Source organism: Mesoplodon densirostris, chromosome 8 (genome assembly GCF_025265405.1).
Source record: "Mesoplodon densirostris isolate mMesDen1 chromosome 8, mMesDen1 primary haplotype, whole genome shotgun sequence".
Classification (NCBI taxonomy): domain Eukaryota; kingdom Metazoa; phylum Chordata; class Mammalia; order Artiodactyla; family Ziphiidae; genus Mesoplodon; species Mesoplodon densirostris.
This window is the reverse complement of record NC_082668.1, coordinates 111,072,572-111,095,598: the sequence shown is the minus strand read 5'-3', so window position 1 is coordinate 111,095,598 and position 23,027 is coordinate 111,072,572. Positions and strand designations below refer to the sequence as shown.

The window sequence follows — 23,027 nt, the reverse complement described above, 5'->3', positions numbered from 1 at the left end:
TTCTTTAATAAAATTTTCCAGAAAAAAATACAAATTTTCCAGTCACTACATATCCAGACCTTTCTACCACCCAGAGACATAAACCACGCAACAATCACAGATATACACGTTAACCTAGAATGTTTAAAAAAAAATTCTCTCATGGCATAGAAATCTCCATTACCAGAAAAGGAAAGTAAATACAAACCCTTCAGAGATATATATCTCTTTACAAAAGTGTTTTGAGGTTTATCCTTAAAAAACATATAAAAACACAAAATGCACTTTAAACTTTCAATGACTTTAAAATTATTACAGTATTATTTAGTTATAAATGTAGAAACACAGACCTCTTTTGTGTAGGACACATTCTGAAACTGCATATATATATATATATATATATATATATATATATATTTCCTAAACACAAAGTACATGGCACATAGTAGGTGCTCAATTAATGTAGGTCTTCACCCCCAGATGACCTGGTTGTCATTCTACCCCAAATGAATGTCCTTCTTGACTGCCAAACTGGCATCAAACAATACCTTAATAATATTTGCTCAGGGCTCTGGGTGCAAAGAGGCAGCTGTTTGTGCAAGGTATTCCAGTCAGGGCTCTGGGTGCAAACAGGCAGCTGTTTGTGCAAGGTGTTCCAGTTTGTCCCTGGATCTTTCCTTCTCCACTAGCGGAGTTCACCACACCTAATCTCTACCTGGACATCACCAGGACAAGCATACTATCAGGTTTCTCCAGACAGTGGTATTTTAATGCTAATTAGAATTGTCCCCCTCTTGATAATTCTTGTTAACTTTATTATTATCTCACTTTTTGTTATGAAAAGTTTCAAACATACAGAAAAACATCCTTTCTGTAACATATATAATCTCAACAATTCTGTGGAAAAGGAATGAAACGGGTGCTGGGATGACCCTGGAGGGTTGCTCTTGTAACTCACTGTTGCAAATATTCCTAGGTTGCTGCTGGTGCCTACATGAATAGGAAGCTATAAATAACACGAAACAGACTTATGGGGAAATGAAAAACATAATAGACCCATATGACGTCAGTTACTGTGTACAGTTTAATTTCCAAGGAGCTCTACCATTACAGCCGCACTATATGACTGAGCTTAACTGCTAACTTTCCTTAGTTACCATTCATAGAGTCGATGACCCCAGACAGGAAACTGGAGTCTAAAGAAGGACTGACTCCAAAACAATAGCATACTGAAACTGACAGCCACAAGGACCTTTTATTCTGCCAAACAATGACAAATGTTGGCCATCGTGTAATTATCCTTACACTTTAAAGCACGCCACATACATCTCACCTTTTACATTTTGTAACTACACCATGAGGTAGAAGCCGGGCAGATGCCATTACCTCCACCTTTGCTACTAAAGAAGCAGAGATTAAATAATTCACCTCTCAGTTACGGGGGGGGCAACCCCTTCAGGAAATACCCAGCGGGCAGCAAGACAGCCACGAGCAGCCACTGCCCTCCAGAGCTCCAGGGGGCCGGACCATACACAACTCGGCAGGAAGCACATCTCATTCTCCCAGGGCTCACCTGGCAGCCCAAACCCAAACCCTACTCTAATGGACACACCTCGCCCACCAGCCCCTGAACAAACGCTGCCTTCCACCCAGAGGGGCTCCGCTGATGTTCCCATCAGCAAGTGCAGGGCCCTGAAACACCCCATAAGAAAGTCATTATAACTGAGACAAATCAGGTTGTTTTCTTCATTCTCACATGAATAAAACCACCACCACCACCACAAAAATGAAGTCCTGGGAACTGAGTGAGGGAATGACAAGAGACGGATGGCAATCATGTCTATGGGTAGGAAAGTTAGCTGGGGAGGTAGGGTTTTCTCCAGACGCCCCTAAACTTTGTTCTTCCTCTATTCTCTTTTACATGAGCTCCGCTATGCAGGCCTGTCTTCTGTTTTTTTTTTTTTTTTTGCGGTACGCGGGCCTCTCACTGTTGTGGCCTCTCCCGTTGTGGAGCACAGGCTCCGGATGCGCAGGCTCAGCGGCCATGGCTCACGGGCCCAGCCGCTCCGCGGCATGTGGGATCTTCCCGGACCGGGGCACGAACCCGCGTCCCTTGCATCGGCAGGCGGACTCTCAACCACTGCGCCACCAGGGAAGTGCCTGTCTTCTGTTGTTTGAGGTTCGACACAAGTCCCACCTCAGGTCCCTTTGAGTTTGTACGAAACAGTGTAACTCGGTGGGTAAGAATGAGGTCACTGTTTTGTGTACATGAGCCAAGATGGCTTCTGTGTATCGACTCCTAGCTTTACTTTTTAACAGCAGGCTGAGACCCACAGCTCAAAACCCTCCAGCGCCAACCTCAAACTTTTCACAGACCCAGTTGTTTAAAAGATGGCCCCACTAAGCAGAGTTTAGCGGTTTACAGCCTGCCCACGTTGCACGCTCTGCAAAACTGCACCTGACATTTGCGAACCACAGGTAGGATAAGCCCCGTGGTTATAAAGACCCCAGGCTGCAGCTGTCCTTCAGATTTCTCGAACCTGCCCCGGCCGAGGCTCCCTCATTTCCTTGTCTCCCCTCCTGAATGGTGGCCCCGGTGCCTCGGCCTCGGGATGGCCTGCGCACTGACAGCCTCCCTGCCCTTCAGGCAAACCTGTCAAAGCATCGCCCAGAGACCCTGTGTGTGTTACTGCTAACGCCCCGTCCCATTTTTTCCCTTGATGAGTCCCGAAATCCCTTGAATCCCTTACAGCTGCAATGCTCCTGCTTTCACCTCATACCCTAGAGTGCGGTCTGGCACACAGTGAGCGCTCAATTACTATTATGGAATGAATAGATGGAGTCAGACAGACAGGGTTTTAACCCGTGCCCCATTACTACCTCTCTGATTTGGGGCAAATTACTTTAACCTCCGAGGTTTTCCATCTGTAAAATAGGTATATGGAGAGAGTCGTAAGGATTAGTCAATCTATTTAATGTTATCTGATACACATTAAGGGCTAAGATATACATACATGTGTATATTTGCTATTGTTGATATATATTATTGATATATATATTGATATAATATCAATATCATTGATATTGATATATTATACTAATATATATATTTTTTACTTATGCTGCCACGTTTACATTTCATGGCCTGGATAGAAAGGCCCTCCTCACAGCATTTCCTATGGAAGAACACAGTGGAGTCGCAGTTTTAAATGACCTGGTCTCTTAGGGGACCAATAAGAAGTCTTTTCTTATTCCCTCTGTCCCCTCTGTTCTCATACAAAATTCTAAACATTACCAAGAAATGCTCAACAAACAGTAAGCAAATGTATCTTTGGGGGCTTTGGGTAAAATTTCACAGCTACTCTTTACTCGAGGTTGAGAGGGAGTAAAAGACCTCACTGCACAGGTCAGATACTTCATGAATATGGAAGGCTGACAGTTCAGAAAAGGAGGAAGTAGGCTATACAACAGCACATTAGGTGAGACAAATGAGCGATGATGATTATGATGCGAAAGTGGAAGGGTAAGGGGAGGCCTGTCCTGGGCAATAGTTTCATTTTCTTATGTCCTTTGAAAATACCACCTCCCATCAAGCAGGCCTTCTACAAAGTGGCCACCTATTCCGTAAAAAGGAGATATGGAGAAGTCAAGAAAAGAACACATTTCAAAGGAGAAGCAGAAGTACTGGGAATAATCCCCAGGACAAAGAAAAATGAGGCCAAGACAAAAAGAGAGAACACTGGAAGGTGATGAGCTCAGAAGTTAAAAGTTCACACAACAGGGCTTCCCTGGTGGTGCAGTGGTTGACAGTCTGCCTGCCGATGCAGGGGACACGAGTTTGTGCCCCGGTCCGGGAGGATCCCACATGCCGTGGAGCAGCTGGGCCCGTGGCCGCTGAGCCTGCGCGTCCGGAGCCTGTGCTCCGCAACGGGAGAGGCCGCGGCAGTGAGAGGCCCGCGTACCGCAAAAAAAAAAAAAAGTTCACACAACAGCCTTTCTGCCAGGCAATCTGGCAAGAGGTACTAACAGACTGAGGCATAACCTCTGAACCAACTCCACTTCATGGAATGTAACCCAAGTAAATAATTAAAGATAAAAGAAAAAATTTAGCTATGGGGATGTCCTACATAATAGCCAAAACAAAACAAAACCAAAAAACCCCCCCAAAAACAAACTAAGCTAGTTAGGTTAGTACCACACAATGTATAACGTACAGCCACTAAAAATGCTATGGAGGTATATTTATTGGCATGGAAATATATCCTTGATTATACTGTTGAGCAAAATAACCACACAACAAAACAGAATATATAGTATCATGTCATTTTCTGTGCTCTCTAATTTTCTATATGGATACCCATAACTATATATCTCCCACTTGGAATAACAGTGGTTATCCCTGGCTGGTGGTATCGTGGGTGATTGAGTCTTTGTACTTTTTCTCCAATTCCTAATTTTTCATTATTACCACAGTAGTAGTATGAAAGAAAAATAACCTTTTGTAAAACAAAAAATCATGCATCAAAAAAATAGATGAGCTACATAACCAAGGATGAGTGCAAAAAATTGGAACAGTCCTACAATGATGGCTAAAGAGAAGACAAGCTTATATTCTTTTTTTTTTTTTTAAGATGTTGGGGGTAGGAGTTTCTTTTTATTAATTAATACATTTTATTTTTATTTTTGCTGTGTTGCATCTTCGTTTCTGTGTGAGGGCTTTCTCTAGTTGTGGCAAGCGGGGGCCACTCTTCATCGCGGTGCGCGGGCCTCTCACTATCGCGGCCTCTTGTTGCGCAGCACAGGCTCCAGACGCGCAGGCTCAGTAGTCGTGGCTCACGGGCCTAGTTGCTCCGCGGCATGTGGGATCCTCCCAGACCAGGGCTCGAACCCGTGTCCCCTGCATTAGCAGGCAGATTCTCAACCACTGCGCCACCAGGGAAGCCCCCAAGCTTATATTCTTATAAGCTAAAATATTTTGAAAAATATTAAAATGTTTAATATTTATTTTTGAAAAGACATGTAAGCAAGAGTAAGTAAAGTCTGCTTGTTGAGGCACAATGATAACTTGTTAATAGATGGAAAAAAAGACAACAGGACAATCTCCACTTGGCACCCATTCCCCAGCTGGACAAATGGTCTTCAAACGGGCAAAGGCAGAGGAGACGCCCTCACAAGGGCAGAGCAGGCAAGCACTCTGCATGCATTTGAGTCTCTGGGACCCTGATAAATACTACCCCAGGGTCCTGAAATCAGTCAGAAACATTATGGCCAAATCAGTGTCAGGGATATGTCGGAAATCAGAGACCAGGGGAACAGTGGAAAACTAGAGAAGCACCAACACCTGCTGTGTCTGAGAAGCCAGATGTAAAATGAAAACCTGGCTGCCTCTTCTCAGCTCTGCAACTGTGTAGGGAATTTATTAACCTTTCTGAGTTTCAACTTCCTGATTTATAAAATGGAAATGTAATGCCTAAGTCCTTGAGTGTTGATGAGGAGTACATGAGACAATGCTTGTAAAATGCCTCATTAGATGTCCAGCACATAGAAGGCGCTCAGTCAGTACCCGGCAGCTACATGCATATTTTATAAAAGGCTGGCTCTAGAAACCTGGCGCTGTCTGTAAGAGCGAATTTTAATCCTTAATTTACCATTCAGAGTTTAAATGTGGGATTCTACATGTGTCAGTATAAGGGGCAGGTAAGAAACAGGGATGAGACATCTGAAGGGGAGAACTGGGGAGAGGCTGGAAGGAGAAGAAAACATTCTTGAGAAACTGAGACTTGCAAAGAGCCACACCCTGGTCACCTAGGAAAGACTCTATTCCCTTTACGAGGGGAGGGACTCTCTTTGGAGAGAGTGACAGCAAACAAAATGCAGCAAGCTGTTCCATGTCTTACACTGACTCACAAGAAGAAGACAGGGGCATGGAGCCCCGGAGTCCCTGACAAGCTCCTGGGACCCTCACTCCAAGGCCGCAAGCAAGCATGTGCAGAAGTGGTGGGTGGGAAGGATGGAAGTTAATGGCAACAGGGCTCAGCTCAGAAACCTAAGAAGACAGCATCTAGAAATGGGAGAGTATTTTCAGTAGGTAGAGAAAGAAGAAAACAAACAAACAAAACCCAAAGGCCAGCTCTGGCCATCCATAAAAATTTTTTTATCATTCCTGTTGCAAATGTATTGACAGTCAACCGAGGAGTAGGTTCACACATAAAAAAAGGAAATAAACTAAGCAATTTGAACTATTATCAGAGACCTACAATTTTTTTTCCATTTTCCTTTATCTTGAGATTATTTTCTAATGAGCTGCAAACAGCATTTTATCTAGCATTTTATTGCATCCTGGCTCCATCATCACCAATGTGACCTAGGGCAACCTACATAACGAATCTGTGCCTTAGTTTCCTCACCTGTCAAAAAAAAAATACTATTACTTCATAGGGTTGTGGTGAGCACTAGATAAGTTACATATAAATGCTTAGAACAATGTTTGGGCACTATATATTTGTCAAGAATTTAAGTCATATTGCCAAGCAGAAGACGATTATCTTTAAAAACTCCATTACAAACGAGAAGAAGAAATAATGTGTCTCTAGAGGCCTGAAATGTTTAATAGGTAAAGAGACATCAGGCCCAGTTTGATCAACAGCTACACTGGCCTTTTATTCTTGGTGATACAGCCAAAAAATGTAATATTTCTCACTCTCTACCCAGGGCTCCAAATGAGATTTGCACCTGAAGATATTCAATTAAACATTAAATATTTTTTACACTATTGATACTATGTATAAAATAGATAACTAGTGAGAACCTATTGTATAGCACAGGGAACTCTACTCAGTTCTCTGCAGTGACCTAAATGGGAAGGAAATCCAAAAAAGAGGGGATATATGTATATGTAGAGCTGATTCACTCTGCTGTACAGCGGAAACTAACACAACGTTGCAAAGCAACTATACTCCAATAAAATAAAATAAAATAAAACAACATGCTGAAAATATCAAAAAAAAAAGAATTGGATTTTATAAGATTTGATACAGTAATATATGCCTATAGTTGTAATTCTGGAAAAATAAACTTCCTACAGCTTCTTAATTAAAAAAATTAAATAGTTTTTACGTTATTGTTTTTGAATAGGTAATATACAGACTTAGTATAAAATCCAAATAGTACAGAGTTTATAGGGAAAAGAGAATTTCCCTCCCTCTCCTGCCACTGGCTCCCCCGCTCCCTGTAACAGAGGGAGAAATGAAAGCATTTCTTTTCACTTCTTTTAAATGAAGCATCATTTAAAACAAGGGAAAGCAACAGCACATCCAACCAATTGGTTATTATTTGTCATGAAAATGCGATTAGGAGGAAACTTTAACAGCATACAAGACTCTATATTGGTTTAGCGGAAAAAAAACTACAAAATTACATTCAAAGTATAATTCTAATTCACTATAAAAATACACATTAAAAACACAGAAGAAGGGCCTCCCTGGTGGCGCAAGTGGTTGAGAGTCCGCCTGCCGATGCAGGGGATACGGGTTCGTGCCCCGGTCTGGGAGGATCCCATATGCCGCGGAGCGGCTGGGCCCGTGAGCCATGGCCGCTGAGCCTGTGCGTCCGGAGCCTGCGCATCCGGAGCCTGTGCTCCGCAACGGGGGAGGCCACAACAGTGAGAGGCCCGCATACCGCAAAAAAAAAAAAAAAAAAAAACACAGAAGAAATATGTCCAAGCATCAAAAGTGGCTGCTTCTGTGTTGTTAGATTAAGGTTGATTTTCCTCTCAACTATCTTTTTTCTTTTTTTATGGCGGCACACAGGCCGGCTCCGGACACGCAGGCTCAGCGGCCATGGCTCACGGGCCCAGCTGCTCTGCGGCATGTGGGATCTTCCCAGACCGGGGCACGAACCCGTGTCCCCTGCATCGGCAGGCGGACTCCCAACCACTGTGCCACCAGGGAAGCCCCTATCAATCTTTTTAAAGAAAACTTTAAAGATGTTCTAAACTGAACGTCTACCTCACAACCAGGAAAAAAATTACTTGCTGTTCTATCATGTCCTCTTAGTATTATTATTTAATACTGCCACCAAATCTGAAAACAGCATCTGGCTTCAGAGTGTAACTATGTTAAAGGTTTTCCATTTCTCCCATTTCCAAAATGGAACTGTGGAAAAGATACAAATTACAACCATAAACTGACAAAGGCTTTTTTGTTTTAAATGAGCATTTCATGTCTTTCATCATCAAACTACTGTTATTCTTTTCACAGTAATCACCTGGGGAGACCACACATTTATTCTTAAAAGTAAAAAAAAAAAAAAATGCAGAATAACTCTAGACATTATTTTCTAAAGGAAGTGAATTTACAGCCAGGCATTGAGGCTCCATTCCCATCAGCTCAAGCAGGAAGGCTGGGGGGTGAAGGCTGGCAAGGTCCTGCTGGGCTCTGGCCCAGCGTGTTTTGAAAAGGCCCTCTGGCCCTTGCACTGGGGAAGTGGGCACATGAGTGCAGACCCTGAGGTTAAGATACACTGTGCTTGGGGACAAAGGCCGTCCCAGAGTTTCCCACACAAAGCTCAGAAGCTACTCTGCCATCCCGAAGGCGTCATGGCGGTGGTCACCTCCGTGCAGCAGCTCTAGTACGTCATCTGCTCTTTGGAGCTATGTGAAGTTTACAGCTGCCGCTGGCACAAATGAGGAAGGGCTTCGGGTCTGGAAAACTGGAACTAAGGGAAACACAGGGCAGTGGTGGTGGCCCGTTCTATCCTGAACGCTGGCATCAGATACCGGGCACGCACAGCGGGCAGGGCCTCTCTCACCTGTGCACCCGAGATCAGCTCTTGGGCAACCCGGCAGATGGCAACGCGGGGCAGGGGCTTCTGTGATTTACCTCAAAGGGCTGCTTGGAGGCTACGACCCTATGCTCTTCCGTTACAGAAGAACTCAGGCAGGGAACTCACCGAGAGGTCAACTACTGTCTTGACGGCCTTTTCTTTTCTCTTGATGAAGTCATCATCCTGCAAGACAAGAAGACACAGGGATGAAACAAATCTGCCTGTGTAAAGACGGAAACTCAACTGGACTGCTCAGCAGTCCGTCTTATAAACTGACTTCTCGTCACAACTTTGCCTGAAGAAGTCTCAATTTTCTAACAAATTGGAGTACATCCTGCATGGGAAAAAGCTAGGGCCTCTGCCGATGGCTGCGAAACAGATCCCTATAGCTGGTGAGAAAGAGGGGGACCACAGGGTGTAGAGGTGAAGACAAGCGTTCTCACTTCAAATCCGTATGAGCTCTGAAACCTCAGCAAGTTACCTAACCTCTGAGCCTTAGCTTTTCCACCTGCAAAACAGGGATGGTACCGCCTATCTCAGGGAGCAGTCACGAGGATCCAAAAGCAGAAGGCATGTGATGTGCCGGGACTGGAATGTAGTATCTGACAGTGATCGGCTAGTACTGTTGCTGTGATTACTATTCAGCTGTTACTATAGGTGTGTTCCAAGCAGGTGGGCTCTCGAAAACCTTCATAAGACTACACGAAAATACACTCATGCTCTTGTAATTTAACAAAAGGTCCAGATCCAGTAGCAAAATTGAGAGACAAGGACCAAACTGTAGGGCTTGACACTCAGTGCCCATTTAAACAGGCAATTCTAATGAACCAGGAGGCCCAGTTTCAGTGCTGATCAGGTGGGGGCAGGGATGCCACGCAGGCGGGCGGGAGTGCAGGGGAGCCTGAGCGTGCTCTGAGCCTTCCAAGGGGTCCCTCACTGTGCACTCAGGTTCCCAACTGGGCTAGAAAAGAACACTGACCTCAGGGAGACTGTAGGTTTTCTGGAACTGGGAAATGGAGTAGGAACGGATGTAGTCGCCCATCTCTTCTTTTGTTTCTATAGCTCGCTTCACCAGCCACTGGGGAAGAAAGTGAGGAAACGTGAGCCGATAGGGATGAAACACACTGTGGTAAAGGCCAGCTCAGAGACGGCACGGGTCCTGCACCCGAATCACAGAACATGAACTGCCCAGGTGGTGAATAACCACCAACACATACTGCTCTGCAGGAAAAACAGCCGCTGGGTGTCTGGATGCTGAGATCCAGGGGGACCTGAGCTGACAGCCGCGCAGGAGCCTTCGAGCCTCGCTTCGGGTGCCCGGGCCTCAGTTTCCCTCTCTGCTAAAGAGGAGGTGAGAGTATCAGTTCCCTTCACGTCACAGAGCAACTGTGGGAGCAAATGAAACACAAGCACTAGACAGCTCTGTAAACACCTGGAGCCCGACACAAACAGAGCTGTCCCCCAAACCTCCCCGCGCCGAGTGGCAGATCTTACCAGAACTCTCTCCTTCCCGTGCTGCTCGCACCGCAGACCAGAGGGAGGGAAGGGAACCAGTGAGAATGCCTAGTGTAACCCTCGTTTGATAGGTGGAAAAAAATCCCCCCAGTATTCAGACTTGAGACCAGGTGTACTGAGTACAAGCCCTCGGCTTCAGGTGAGCTTGGCACTCACAGCACAGCGCTCGAATCCACCCAACACTATAAGGTAATCGGCACTGGGTGCGTTTTACAGAATCGGAAGCTCGGAGAGATGACGTGATCCGCCCACCGATCCACAGCCAGCAGCCACACAGCCGCCGGCCACATCGGGACACTGCGCGTCTGGGCTTCACGCCGCGTGTCCTAGGTCAACGGGGCTGATATGCGCACACCCACGCCCCACAGCCTGCGGGAGGCCCAGGCGCTCTGCAGGTGAGAATGCAACGTGCAAAAAGAGCCTTTGCTTCTCCTCCTGACTCTTCATTCATTCCCGTTATAACTACAGAACTTTACGGAAGGATGCCATCCTCTCTCCAGAGACAGCTACTGCATCTCAGGAGCAGTTTCTGGACAGCAGCTGTGCTTCCCCGGGGCAGGGCCACACGTGGCAAGGTTCAGACACATGCACACGGCACAGGGCTCCTGCGGGGACGGCAGGAACGTGCGCTCAGGGAGGGCGGCCAGCTCAAGTAAAGGACACACTTAGGAAGCAGCTGCCCAGGAGAGCAGCGGCTGCAAATAATTCTGTGAGGAGTATTCTTTTGTTGCTAGTATCTTCCATTTGTTTGCATCACTCCACTCCACCGCCCCTCCAAGCAGTGACCTCAGGCACTGACTAAAACCCAGAAGGGCAGAGGCAGAAAATCGGACGGCATCTGGGGCTACTCCAGCCCCTCACCTGTACCCCAGCCCCGGCCCTGGACATCTAAGGAGGCTGAGTCACTGCTCAACTCAACTTCTCTCTGCTTCGCTTTGCATCGGGAGAGCCAGTTTCTGGCCTTTCATTGTTGTTGCCTTTTCAGATCTGCCTCTGGTTAATTAGATCGACACTGAGTGGTAACTTGGCTGGATCCTGGAGAACATGCTCAGATGAGGAAGGCAAAGCCCGTTGATTCAAAGGATTCCTTAGAGACGCGACCGCTGTGTTTTGGAGTTCCCAGCATGAAGGGCTGCGGAGGGAACCTCTAGGACAGCTGAGCTCTGCCACAAGCCCCTGGCATTTGAGAAGAATACCTACGCTTACAGGATCCATGTGCCCCACATGGGAGAAAAAGATGTGACCTGGAACTACCAGTAGCCGGAAGTCAGCTCTTCTTTCCTCCTGGTCGCATTCAGAGAGTGTCACCGCAGCTGTGCTAAACAGCGTGAACAAGGGTGGTGGACCCCTAGTCCCACACAAGACAACCAGTTCAGTGGTTCCCCGTGGCTGGTCCACGATTGCTCTTTCACTGGTGTCTGGCAAAACAGAAAACTACAGGCATGTGGCGAGTTTTTCATAAGGCTACATGTATTCCATTTGAAGGACTGTCCTTTATTCTGAGAGTGAGAGTTAAATGGCCTCTCTTTTAGGAGATGGTAAAGAAAGCAAAATAATTGTTGCCTTTAAAAGCGTCCCTTCCTGCTAAAATACAGGTTGCAACCACAGGTCAACCTCTATTTGCGCTTTAAAATTTTACAGGTCCACGAAATTAAGATATGGGATAACCATCAGAGAGGGCTCTCACATCCAGACAGGAAGCCCTCTGACATTCTGCTCACAACACAAACATAAGATACTCAAAATGCCCAAACCAACTGTAGACAATCACTTCCCTTTCATCCCCTTCTCATATATGGACTAGAGTTTTGGTCCTCAAAGTTCTAGCAGAGTTTTGAGTAAGGTCTAGTCACTAGAGATCCAGGCTTCAGGGGAAAGGGCAACAACTTCACAGTATGATGGGGTTGGAGGTTTCTGTAAGAATCTACACAGACTCCCTACTTCTTACTTTCACAAAATGATTGGGTACCATCCATCCCCTAACAAACAAACAAGTCAAATCCTGAGTTAAAGTCCTAGCCTCAAATTTACAAATTTCAGTTATAAATTTCAACATATTTGATTTGAAGTCTAGTGCAGGGGAAGATTCCCAATAGCAGTAACAACAGAAACAACTATATAACACTTACAAAGCACTTACTGAAAGGTGCCAGCCCTGCAACCAAGTGATTTACACGTACTAACTTACTCAGCTTTCATCCCATCAGGTAGGAACTATTATTTCTACTTATCAGGTAAGAAGTTAAGTCATTTGCCCAAGATCACACAGCTAGAAAGTGGCAGAGCCCAGATGTGAGCCCAGGAAGTCTCCAGAGTCCAGGCTCTTAACTGCTACACCACATAATCTTAACAGAATCACAAAACCTCTCCAGCAGGGGCTGTGTGGCTTTCCTCTGGGCGGCTGCATGGTGGTGGAGGGGAAAGTACAGGCTTAAAGACATGGAGTTTAGAGGAATTTGCCTCTCCGCTCACTAGCTCTCTGCCCTTAAGCAAACTGATTATCCTCTCCGAGTCTCACTTTCCTCAGAGGTAAGACTGGGATTACAATAGATGCTTCAAAGAACTCTATTAGGATTCGAGGCAAAGTACTGTCCACACAGCAGGCAACAAAGGTAAGTCCCTTCGCTCCTCTTCTTTCTGTGGTGCCTGGAGGAGGGGTTGAGACAGGAGAACCGCACAGAATACAGGGACTTGTACAGCAGGGCCACTTAATCACAGGGCCTTGGGGAAAAGCCAAGGTGGAGATAAGGCTCCTGTTAAAAATTTAGTCCTTTGTAGGACTGAATGCCTACAAAGTGCCAGACATTCCAAGAGGTGCCGGAGACACAAGAGCAAGCTGGACAGCCATGGTACCTGCCCTCAGGAAGCTTACAGTCTGATGGGAGAGACATACAAATAACCAAGCACTGAATGGACACAGTCACAAACTGCAGTGAGGAAGCTTCCGGTGAGGGTAGGGAATATGCCATATGAGAGGATATAGCAAAGGAACCTACTCTAGATCTGGCAGTCAGGGGAAGCTTTCTTGAGAAGACTTGGTGGAACTGAGATCTGGAAGATAAAGGTAAGGAGAGAAGGGAAGACCTTCCCACCCTGAAAGGCCCCGTGACAGGAAGAAGCACAGTGTGTATGAGGAAATTTGAAAGAAAGTCAGAGGGGCTAGACTAGAAAGAACAAAGAAAAGCAAAGAATAAATTGAGGCTGGAGAGGTCAAAGGGGGCCAGCGCATGGGGTGCGATGGGGGGCTATGGGTTTCCATCTTTACCAGAAGGGCAATGAAAAGCTACTCATGGAAACATTCAAAGATCAGAACAGGTGACGGTGTGAAACTAGGGTGGACTGAGTACTGGCAACGTTCTGAGGAGTGTCATCATGTTTTGCTGCCACCAAATCCATACCACACCCATCAGATCCAGGACCTAGGCCAGACGGCCCAAGAGCCAAACCCGTTACAGGAATTCCAATGTTCAGAGGTCAAGAAACCCCACAGATGCTCTTACCTGGACAACAGGAAATATGTGAATAAAATCCATCCCCTGGATCTGGTGGGGCTCCAGCTGGTGTGGACATTTCATTCTTGGCAGGACGGAGACAATTTTTTCTGATAGAGCTCTGCTCAGAGAAAAACAACGAGCCAAGAGTGAGAACACACCAAGTGGCTCTTAAGACATCTCTCAAGTCTGGCTGCAACCCAAAGGGATCTGAGGTTTCTCAATAGCAGACCATGACCACATTTCTCCTGGCTGATGGCAAATTAAGAAAAATAAGCACAACTTAGGCTTGTGTGTGTGTGTAAGGACACAAAACTATCTTCATCCTTAATTCTAACATCGTGTTCGTCCTACTTTTTACATTAAAATATTTTGTTTCTTGAAGTTATGGCGGTGTTTGAGGTAGTAGCTATTTTTTTAACATCCTTACATGGTAAAATAAAAAGTTATTAGTGGTGCATATTCTTTTACATTTCACTTAACTGCCCTACTTTTTCCAAGTCTGGAAACCATTAGGTTAAACATTAAAAAAATTGTTCTAAATATCATTCAAGCAACAAATAATTACCAGACTCTGTGCCAGGTGCCAAGAATATTAAGACAAAACATGAGGCCTCATGCTCAAAAAAAATAAATAAATAAAATAAGTTCTCTACTCCAATACAAAATATTTTTGAAATAAAAAATAGCCTTTGGGGGCTTCCCTGGTGGCACAGTGGTCGGGAGTCCGCCTGCCGATGCAGGAGACGCAGGTTCATGCCCCGGTCTGGGAGGATCCCACATGCCGCGGAGCGGCTGGGCCCGTGAGCCATGGCTGCTGAGCCTGCGCGCCCGGAGCCTGTGCTCCGCAACAGGAGAGGCCACAGCAGTGAGAGGCCCGCGTTCCGCAAAAAAAAAAAAAAAAAAAAAAGCCTTTAATTTTTTTGATACTCTAAAATTAATCCTATACGCCCTCACTCTCCCTTCCAGAGAGAAGGTGCTTTCCAGTTCGCATGAGGAACACTTGATCTCTCTCCTACACCTTGCTCAGCCTTCTCTTGAAATGGCTGGAGGAAGAGAGCAGGAGTCAGGCTCCTTGAGGCCCTGAGCATCGCCTGCCTCGGTCAGGAGCTGAGCACAGCTGGACGCACAGCTGAGCCCTGGCCTGGGTGGGGCAGTTTTATGGCAGGAGTGACAGAGGGACTTGTGTGCAAGTCCACTTCACCACAGATTTAAATCTTCTCTAACCAGCTGCTATTTGATCTCCAACTGTCTGGTTCCTATTTCTTATACCTTAATCGGATCACATTCAAAAGGAGAGAATAGAGGTTATTTAATGGGTCTGTGAACCCCCAAAGCCATGGTACATAGCCTAGGAAGCCTGAGAAACAAGTCACAAGCTGTGGCTTTGTGAGGCCATGTGGAGAAGTGGGAGCTCTGACTCAGCCTACATGGATAGTTTAGGTTATACCCCATCTAAGACATTAAAAAAAAAAAAAAAAAAAATCGTAGCTAGTTACAGCAGCTACTGTGTAGCTCCAAGTGTCAGACTTTTCTCTAATAAATGAAGGCCCTGTTGAACAGTCACCAGGTTCTTATTAGATGCTTCAAATGCAGTAAGTTTCGGGTCTATCTATCAAAAGTATTTCTTGTTCAAAGAAATCTTGTATACTTTTGTCTTTCTGCAGTTCCATAATCCTTCTCAGGGGACAGACGCCCTTAAGACCGACACCTAACTCAGGCCTGGCTGAGAGTACTTACCTCACCGATGTTCCCTTTGGTATGTTTCATGCCCTTACTCTTGGTAGGAACCAAGGGAGCAATCCCCAGGGACAGAAGCCAAACAGCTCCCAGAGAATGATCCCTGGAGAACCTGCTACAAAACCACGTTTATGTCTACAGTAGCTTTACAAGGTGGGGCCAAGGTTAAAACTGCTGAGTGGAAACAGTCACAGCCCCAGCTCCACTGATCACAATATCGAGTCCAATATGTTAAGAGAAAAAATCTGGAAAGGGAAGGCTGATCCCTGCTGCACACATTCACGGAAGGAAGGACTACCCACCTCCCAGGAGAGGAGTACACGGGAGGACGTTTTCACCGCAAACAGAAGGGTGTGTGTGTGTGTGTAATTTATCCAAAAGGTCCGAGACGGGGAAGGAAAGTGTCATCTGACTCCCAGAAGCCCCTGCAGGCCCCCTTTCTGAGCTGCCCATCCTTAGGACACATGCATCTTCTCTGCCACGAGGTACATGTCCTGCCCCGGTGGGGAAGCCTCTGGTCGTCCAACTCTTCCTGGGGCCCAAATGGGACAGTTTAGTTGGAAGGATTGGCAAACCCATTTGGCAACATAGCTAAGGCTCTCTCTCTGATAAGCTTTACTTTTTAATGTGGTTTCCATAAGACGCCCATTCCTTGTTCCTTAATTTCTTTGAAACCTGTGAGGGGAAGAGATGGATGCCTACTTGGCCCTGCTCCCCAGACTCCAAGCTTAGCAAAGGAAGATGGTCCCCAGCTCTGGCTTTGCGTCCTTGCTCAGGGCAGGTCTTCACTAGGCATTCACATCTTGGTTCGGCAGGAGGAGCGCGCCCTCTAGTGGCTACAGATCCGTGGGTCTGTGTAGGGTTACTGATTGCCTACAACCAGTCAGCAGCTTACAGATCACCATCCAGCCAACCCTCTACCTTCAGACAAGGTTCTCCCTGGCCACTCCTCAGAGACGGCCCACTCTCCCAGTTCACAAGGGCCCTGAGGGAAGGACGCCCAGGGTCATCTCAGGGTTTACAACCCTGTTAAACCCGCTTCCCAGAAATGACTGCCAAGTCTGCAGTGGGGGTGGGGGCCGGAGGGAAACAGGCCGAGGGGCAGAAGTCAGGAAGGCTTCTTGCGGAAACCTACCAGCCCCCATTCGGCTTCTCCCTGGGGCTCAGAGGAGATCCTCTGACTTTCTGAGAATCAGGGAACATGACAATCTCAGAGGTCACCAGATGGGCTTCCTAATCTAAGATTCCTCACCTAACAAGCCCACGTTTCATTACAGGTGACTGGTTTGACTCCTTAGCTTTCTAAGTGTTCAGTGCACTGTTTCCTCCTCCACCACAAACAGTGTGAAAGAGAGTGAATTAAACCAGGGTCTAAATTCCAAGTTCCATCACCTACCACGGAACTTCTGGCAAGCCACCCGGTCCCACTGGTCCAATAATCCCATCATAAAACAAGGGGTAATCCCTGTCCTGCCTGTTCAAGGGTTGCTGTGAAGGTAAAATAATAAAATGCATGTGTAAGTACTCTGCACACAGGTGGCTAGTAAATACGTGTTGTAGAAATGAACCCAGTTATAAGCCTAAAATCTCATTTATGGACCTCAGAACATAGCACTCTGTGGTAATGGGGTTTTAGGACAGGCTGGGGATAGAGGGTCGAAGCTCATGGAACCCACAAGAAAGAAGGATCAAGAAGGAGGGCAAGGTCCCAACGGAGCCTGGAAGATAACTGTGCCCTGTACACGGGCAAGTGTGCTCCTCAGAGGTGCTGCTGGCCCCCTCCACCCACAGCAGCTGGGGTGTGCGGAGGCACTGCAAACACACGGCGGTATTAGTCTGATCTGCAAGTAACCAGAAACTTTGTGGGGGGGACCCCAAACACAGAACATATTCCAAAACCAAACAGAAAAGATGTTTGGATAATTCAGTGCCCTGTGGCTATGCCATTTCTCCTGCAGATAATAAAAGACCCAACTGTCTGATGCACTGCTAGGAGTCTGCTGGGTCTTTACAAGTTAACGCTTGTCAACAGCTTTGTCTTCAATTGTAGTTCATGGCTGTGCACTTAAAAGCTACACAGCAAATACTTACCAGGGAACACAATACACCCTCAACCCCTTGTCCAAACCCTTTAGGAGCAGATGTGTTTCAGAAGTCAGAATTCTTTAGATGTTTGTACCTTAGTATACCTAAGGGGCATATACTGTGTATTAGGTAAGACCCAGTGAAATCTAGAGCAGCACCCTATAATCAAAGAAGTGAATATTTCTGCAGTAAAACATATGAATATTCATATAAATGGGATCAATAAAGACTATAAATAACCTTAAGTCAGTTCAGGTCATGTTTTGCTTCCAAATAGTTTTGTATCGGCACTTGAAAGAAAAAAAAACCCATTTTCAGTGTTTTTTAGATATCAGAAACACAGATAAGGAATTGAGAATCGTAGCCCAGAAGGAATGCAATGGAAAGATATCCCAGAACATTAGGGGTGCCACACGTGTAAGAAGCAATCAGCTCAAATTGGAACAGAAAGAGGCTTCAACCAAGAGTGTACTCAAGAAGACAGTGAATTCATGTTAGTCGACAGACTGATTAAGAAGCTGGCTGATCTTCATTACAGGTGAAACTACGTGCTTCTCTGTCATCAAGAAAAAAGAAAAGCAATCAGAAATGTAAGGGAAAAAAGCCGTATAAACGTGAAGCAACTTGCAGTGTGCTTGATTCTCAAGGACTTGCACAGACCATCTCCACTCGCTAGGGCCAAATACTTCCGAATCACCCTCAGCTCCTCTCTTACTCACACTCCAAATCCAATGTCATGAAATCCTGTTGGTTCTACCTTCAGAATAGATCCAGAATGCCACCACTGCTAGCCCACCGTTCAGGGCACCACCATCATCTCCTGGGAGGATTACTATAATACGCTGAAGAATCTCCCTGATGCCCCTTAATTCGGTAATCAGACCAGGGTTCCTTCTTAAACATAGAACAGATTATGTTCCTCCTCTGCTCAAAACCCTCCAAGGATTTCCCATCTCACACAGACTAAACCCCAAGTCCTCACTCTGACCTACAAGGCACTGCACCTGATCTGCCCCCACGACCTCTCTGCGCTGACGTCCTGTGCTCCCCGCTCCGCCTTCCACCGCAGGCAAGCTTCTGCTTGGGGCCTTCACGGTGGCAGTTCCCTTTGTCTGGAACGCTCGTCCCTCAAGTCTTAGCTCTAATATCACCCTCTCGGTGAGGCCTACACTAACTGAAAACAACTGCCTCCTGCCCTACGTCCCTCCTCATACCCCTTCCCAGCTTTAATTTTTTTCACAGCACATATTATTTCTATATATAATTTAGTGATTTATTAAATTAGTTTTTGGTCTGTCTCCCCCAATAGACTATAAGCTCCATGAGGGCAGGACATTTTTCATTAATGTATCCAGAACAATGCCTGATTGTTCGGTAAATGTAGGAGTTTGATATTTACTGAGTCTATGAATAAATGAAAACAGATTGCTTTTGACTATGATACATTGAATATTCTCCTTTAAACAGCACCATTATGGTCCAAAAGATTACAGTTCCTTCTTTCTGACCCCATGACAATTCTCAGTTCTTATTGTAAATACTGTTTATAGATTTGCTTTTAGAATTTACCTGTAGATAAAACACGGACAATTTAACTGCTACTACAGAAGAGACTATAAATATTATACGCTAAACATTATAAAAGTGATGTCATGATGGTACATGGATGCTGAAGGATAGAAGGAAAGATAGAGATACTAAAAGGTTTACTCAGGACCTAGGAGAAACCACCTTATGTTAATGGGTCAAGAAACAGAAGCTTAAGTAGATTCAAATTATGCAAGTGATCACAGAAAAACCAGAAAACAATTAAAAGAGTGGAAGATGGGAGACAAAGGGGATGCAGTGAGTTGTACAGGTGAGCCAGTTTCCTCCTCTCATTAGACTTGAATGAAACAGACTGTATACATTGTTGGAGATGTATTAGTGACCACTCTGAAGAATCTAAAACCTGGACAGCCAAAGATGACTGTTTCCAGGCAATAAAACTGGGGTGTAAAATAGGAAGGAGGAGAGGCATCAGCTGAATGTTTTGTTCCCTTCGGTAGTATTCGAATTTTTTTTTTAACCTTCAAGTATGTAACACCTACATAAAAACAAACAAAAGAACAAGAATACCATCTACCTCTGGATTGAGCTGGACCGGCAGGGAGCAGGACCACACGCCTGGACTCCATCGTACCCTCCCAGTGGAGGACTTTTCACTGCGGGTCGCTGGACGTGATGCCACAGTCCCACACAGACGTTAGGACACAGAGCCCACTACCCATGGCCGGGCACCGAAGACAGTGTCTCTGTGTCAAACAGCATGTCCTCCTCAACCAAGGAGCCAAGAGATGACTTTTGGTCTTAGTGTTAAGAATTTTGGTGATTCACGGGGACCTATTTTTCTTCTACTGTATGGAAACTGTAAATTGGGTAATTTAGCATGTTTTTTTCTTCTTTTCGCAGTCAAATCTGTGTCCCACCCTTGGAAAAACAGGGCCTGTATGGCCCCTCACAGGTGTGTCCCTTATCCCCAACTCTGCCTTTTGTTTCCTTTTTTTCCCTTTTGCTTTGCTTCACTTTTCCAGTATTACTGCTCCCTATGCGTGTTTGCAAACTATCTTTAATCCATTTAGGGGAGGATAAGGCTTCAGAAAAATGAGGAAGTAAGTCACAGAATCATACAGATCTGAGATCACAAACACTCCTTCCTACAGAAAAGAGAACTAAGGTTTGCCCAAGGTCATACGGCTGCCCAGGGCAGGGCTGAACAGAACTGGGGATCCCAATGGTCTCATGAAATCACCAAGCCCCTGCTGAGCTACGGACGACCAGCCAGGGCACCCTCCCGTGACATCTCCAGCGAGGAGCCCAGGCTGCCTTCTCTCGATGGCAGGCAAAGTGCGGCTCTGCCTTACCCAGAGACAACGGGGAGGGAAAGAGTCCCCTTCTCCCACCTATTCAACTTCCATCCACATTCACTGCCTTTGGAAAGAGATACATGAGCAGTCGACAGAAACTGTGATCAAGGAAAAGCACCAGAAATAGCCTATATAACATTAGAAGAACATTAGGCGACCCTCATATGTTAGCTGTGTGACCTTGGCTTCTTTCAGCCTATAGGTAAACTGCCTAACACAACTTCTGGCACATAGCACACGCTCAAGAGTTAGCTCTTTTTTCCCCCTTCAGTCTCCTCCATGGAAAGCCGGATAACTTACATTTTCTGACCTATTGTAGAGTTCTCCTGAAAGAGCAAATCAACATCCACATCAAAGTTGCAAGTGGTGATGCACCAGGTCATTCCTCCTACCACCTGAAAGACACAAAAAAAGACCTATTTTCTCTTCCTAGTTTGGGAAGACGGGAAGAAGTGGAAGGTAGATAAAATATAAATAGTTTTTATATACAAAATTGGGTAACCTCAGAGATAATATGTGTCCTGACTCCATCCACTACAATTCACCTAAACAGCACTGCTGAATACTGTGAAGCTTTCTGCAAAGACGGGAACAGTCTGTATCTGCACTGTTTAGTACCTAGTGCTGCTAGCCACATGCAGTTACTGAGCACTTGACTCATGTCCAGTGGACTGAGAAGCTAACTTCTATTACTAAATGGACCTATGATGCATAGATCCTCTTTATACTGATGGGACAGACATTCACTCTCAGCTGGGTGAAGCCTTAATCCAATTATAGGCAAGTGCCAGACTGCAGAGAAATTATGTATTTTATGGACCAGATATGTGGGTAACAAGGGTGTCATTCTGTGACTCATTACTTCATTTCCATACATCTCATTTTTTTCTACTACCTAAAGGAGATGAGAAACCTTGCTCTAGTTTTGTCATGGGATTTCTCTCAGATGCAAATGAGACTCAGGCTAAAAATCCATTCTGAAACAAAACATTTTTAGACACAGCTTGATGTTAGAAAAGAACAACAGTGAATCTTATCCCTGGCTCTACTGCAGACTCATGTGAGATGCATAATAAAATACAGATTCCAGTGCCCAACCCAGACCTAACAAACCAGAATTTCAATGGCCGAGGCCTAGATATCCGTATTACAAAAGAATCTGTTACGTGCAGCCAGGGCCGTGGCCCACTGGAGGACTGAACGCTTTCTTCCACCAGGAAGCTTTCCTGGCCTGCCCCAACTGATCTGAATGCTTCATTTCTGTGCACAGTTCACTGTGGCACTTACCGAATTGTGCCATTTAGTCCATGCACGATGTTTTACTTGCCTCTCTTCCCTACTCTTGAGAAGTCAGGCTCTTTGGGTATAAGGCCTTTGTTCTTATCCTTGTGCCCTCAACACCTACTACTATGCCTTGTGCATAAGAACTGTTCAAGGTTCTGCTGAATTAAATGACTTCATCCCATAGTGACTTCTTCCTCCTCTAAACCCAGCGTTTACCACCCACAGAACACCTGGCAATTGTCTGTGAGCGCCCCGACTTGGGATAGCTCCTCAAGTTATTTTATCTTACAGAAACTTTATCTCCCCACCCAAGCGTCAAGTTCCTTGAAAGAAGGAACTATTCATTTTGCTTATTTGTATATCTCAAAGCTTCGAGCACAGAAAGGACTTCAAGGTGTACCTACTGATACATGATTATTTTCTTTTAATAGGAAATCTGAACACTTCCATAATGAATCTGAATCCAGGAGAAATGGCTACAAGGACGTAGAGAAAGTAAAAACACAATCTCTTCCTCGTTTCCACAGTAAACCACGCCGTCCTGACAAAAACTAGCCCAATGCTTAGAAAGACTTCGTCTTACCTTGTCAAAAGGTGACAAGCCTTTAATTCTTGCCCTGAAATACCCAGCTGCAACCAAGAGCTCCAGAATCTCAGTCAACTTGACATTTTGTTCTTCATCTTCTCTTGTTTCTACCTAAAACAAAAGCAAAAGGCTGGTAAAAGCTACCTTGGATAAAGGAACACCAGGTATATTTCCGACGCCACAATCTCATTGCCAAGGAGCAGATGACGTTGGCTGTATCACGGCATTCATGCTGGAGCGAGGGGACACAGTGCTGCCAGAGTCACACAGAACAGGGTCCCTGGTGCTCAACCAGCTGTTAATCGTCATAGGTCGGGGGGGGGGGCGAGAAGACGTACACAGGTGGTATGGACTGTTCATCAGGTGTGAAGGAATCCAGGGAAAGGAATATTCCAGCACATTGCCGCCCTGTTCTCTAACATGTGACTTGTATGGCAGGCTTCTCGAGTGGATTATAAACTCCTTTCAGACAGAACAGGTGGTTTGTTTTGTTTCAGTTTATACTCATCTTGGTCCTAGAAGTTACTGACAAGAGGGGCAAGAACAAAGAATTCAAACATGTGTCTCCATCTGCACTTTGATCTCTACAGCAAATACAAGGAAGGCTTTCAACCCAGA

General features: G+C 45.6%; 1 protein-coding gene across 2 annotated transcripts in view; it reads right to left on the bottom strand.

The window, feature by feature from the left end:
* Positions 1–23,027, bottom strand: part of CCDC93 (coiled-coil domain containing 93) — an 87,892-nt gene that overhangs the window by 61,082 nt on the left and 3,783 nt on the right. For both annotated transcript variants that reach the window (XM_060107224.1, XM_060107225.1), the window contains exons 2-6: positions 22,407–22,520; positions 20,840–20,934; positions 13,818–13,929; positions 9,782–9,880; positions 8,929–8,985 (exon numbers count right to left, since the gene is read on the bottom strand). In XM_060107224.1, the coding sequence (XP_059963207.1) occupies positions 8,929–8,985; positions 9,782–9,880; positions 13,818–13,929; positions 20,840–20,934; positions 22,407–22,520 (477 nt within the window). The remainder of the gene's footprint in view (positions 1–8,928; positions 8,986–9,781; positions 9,881–13,817; positions 13,930–20,839; positions 20,935–22,406; positions 22,521–23,027) is intronic.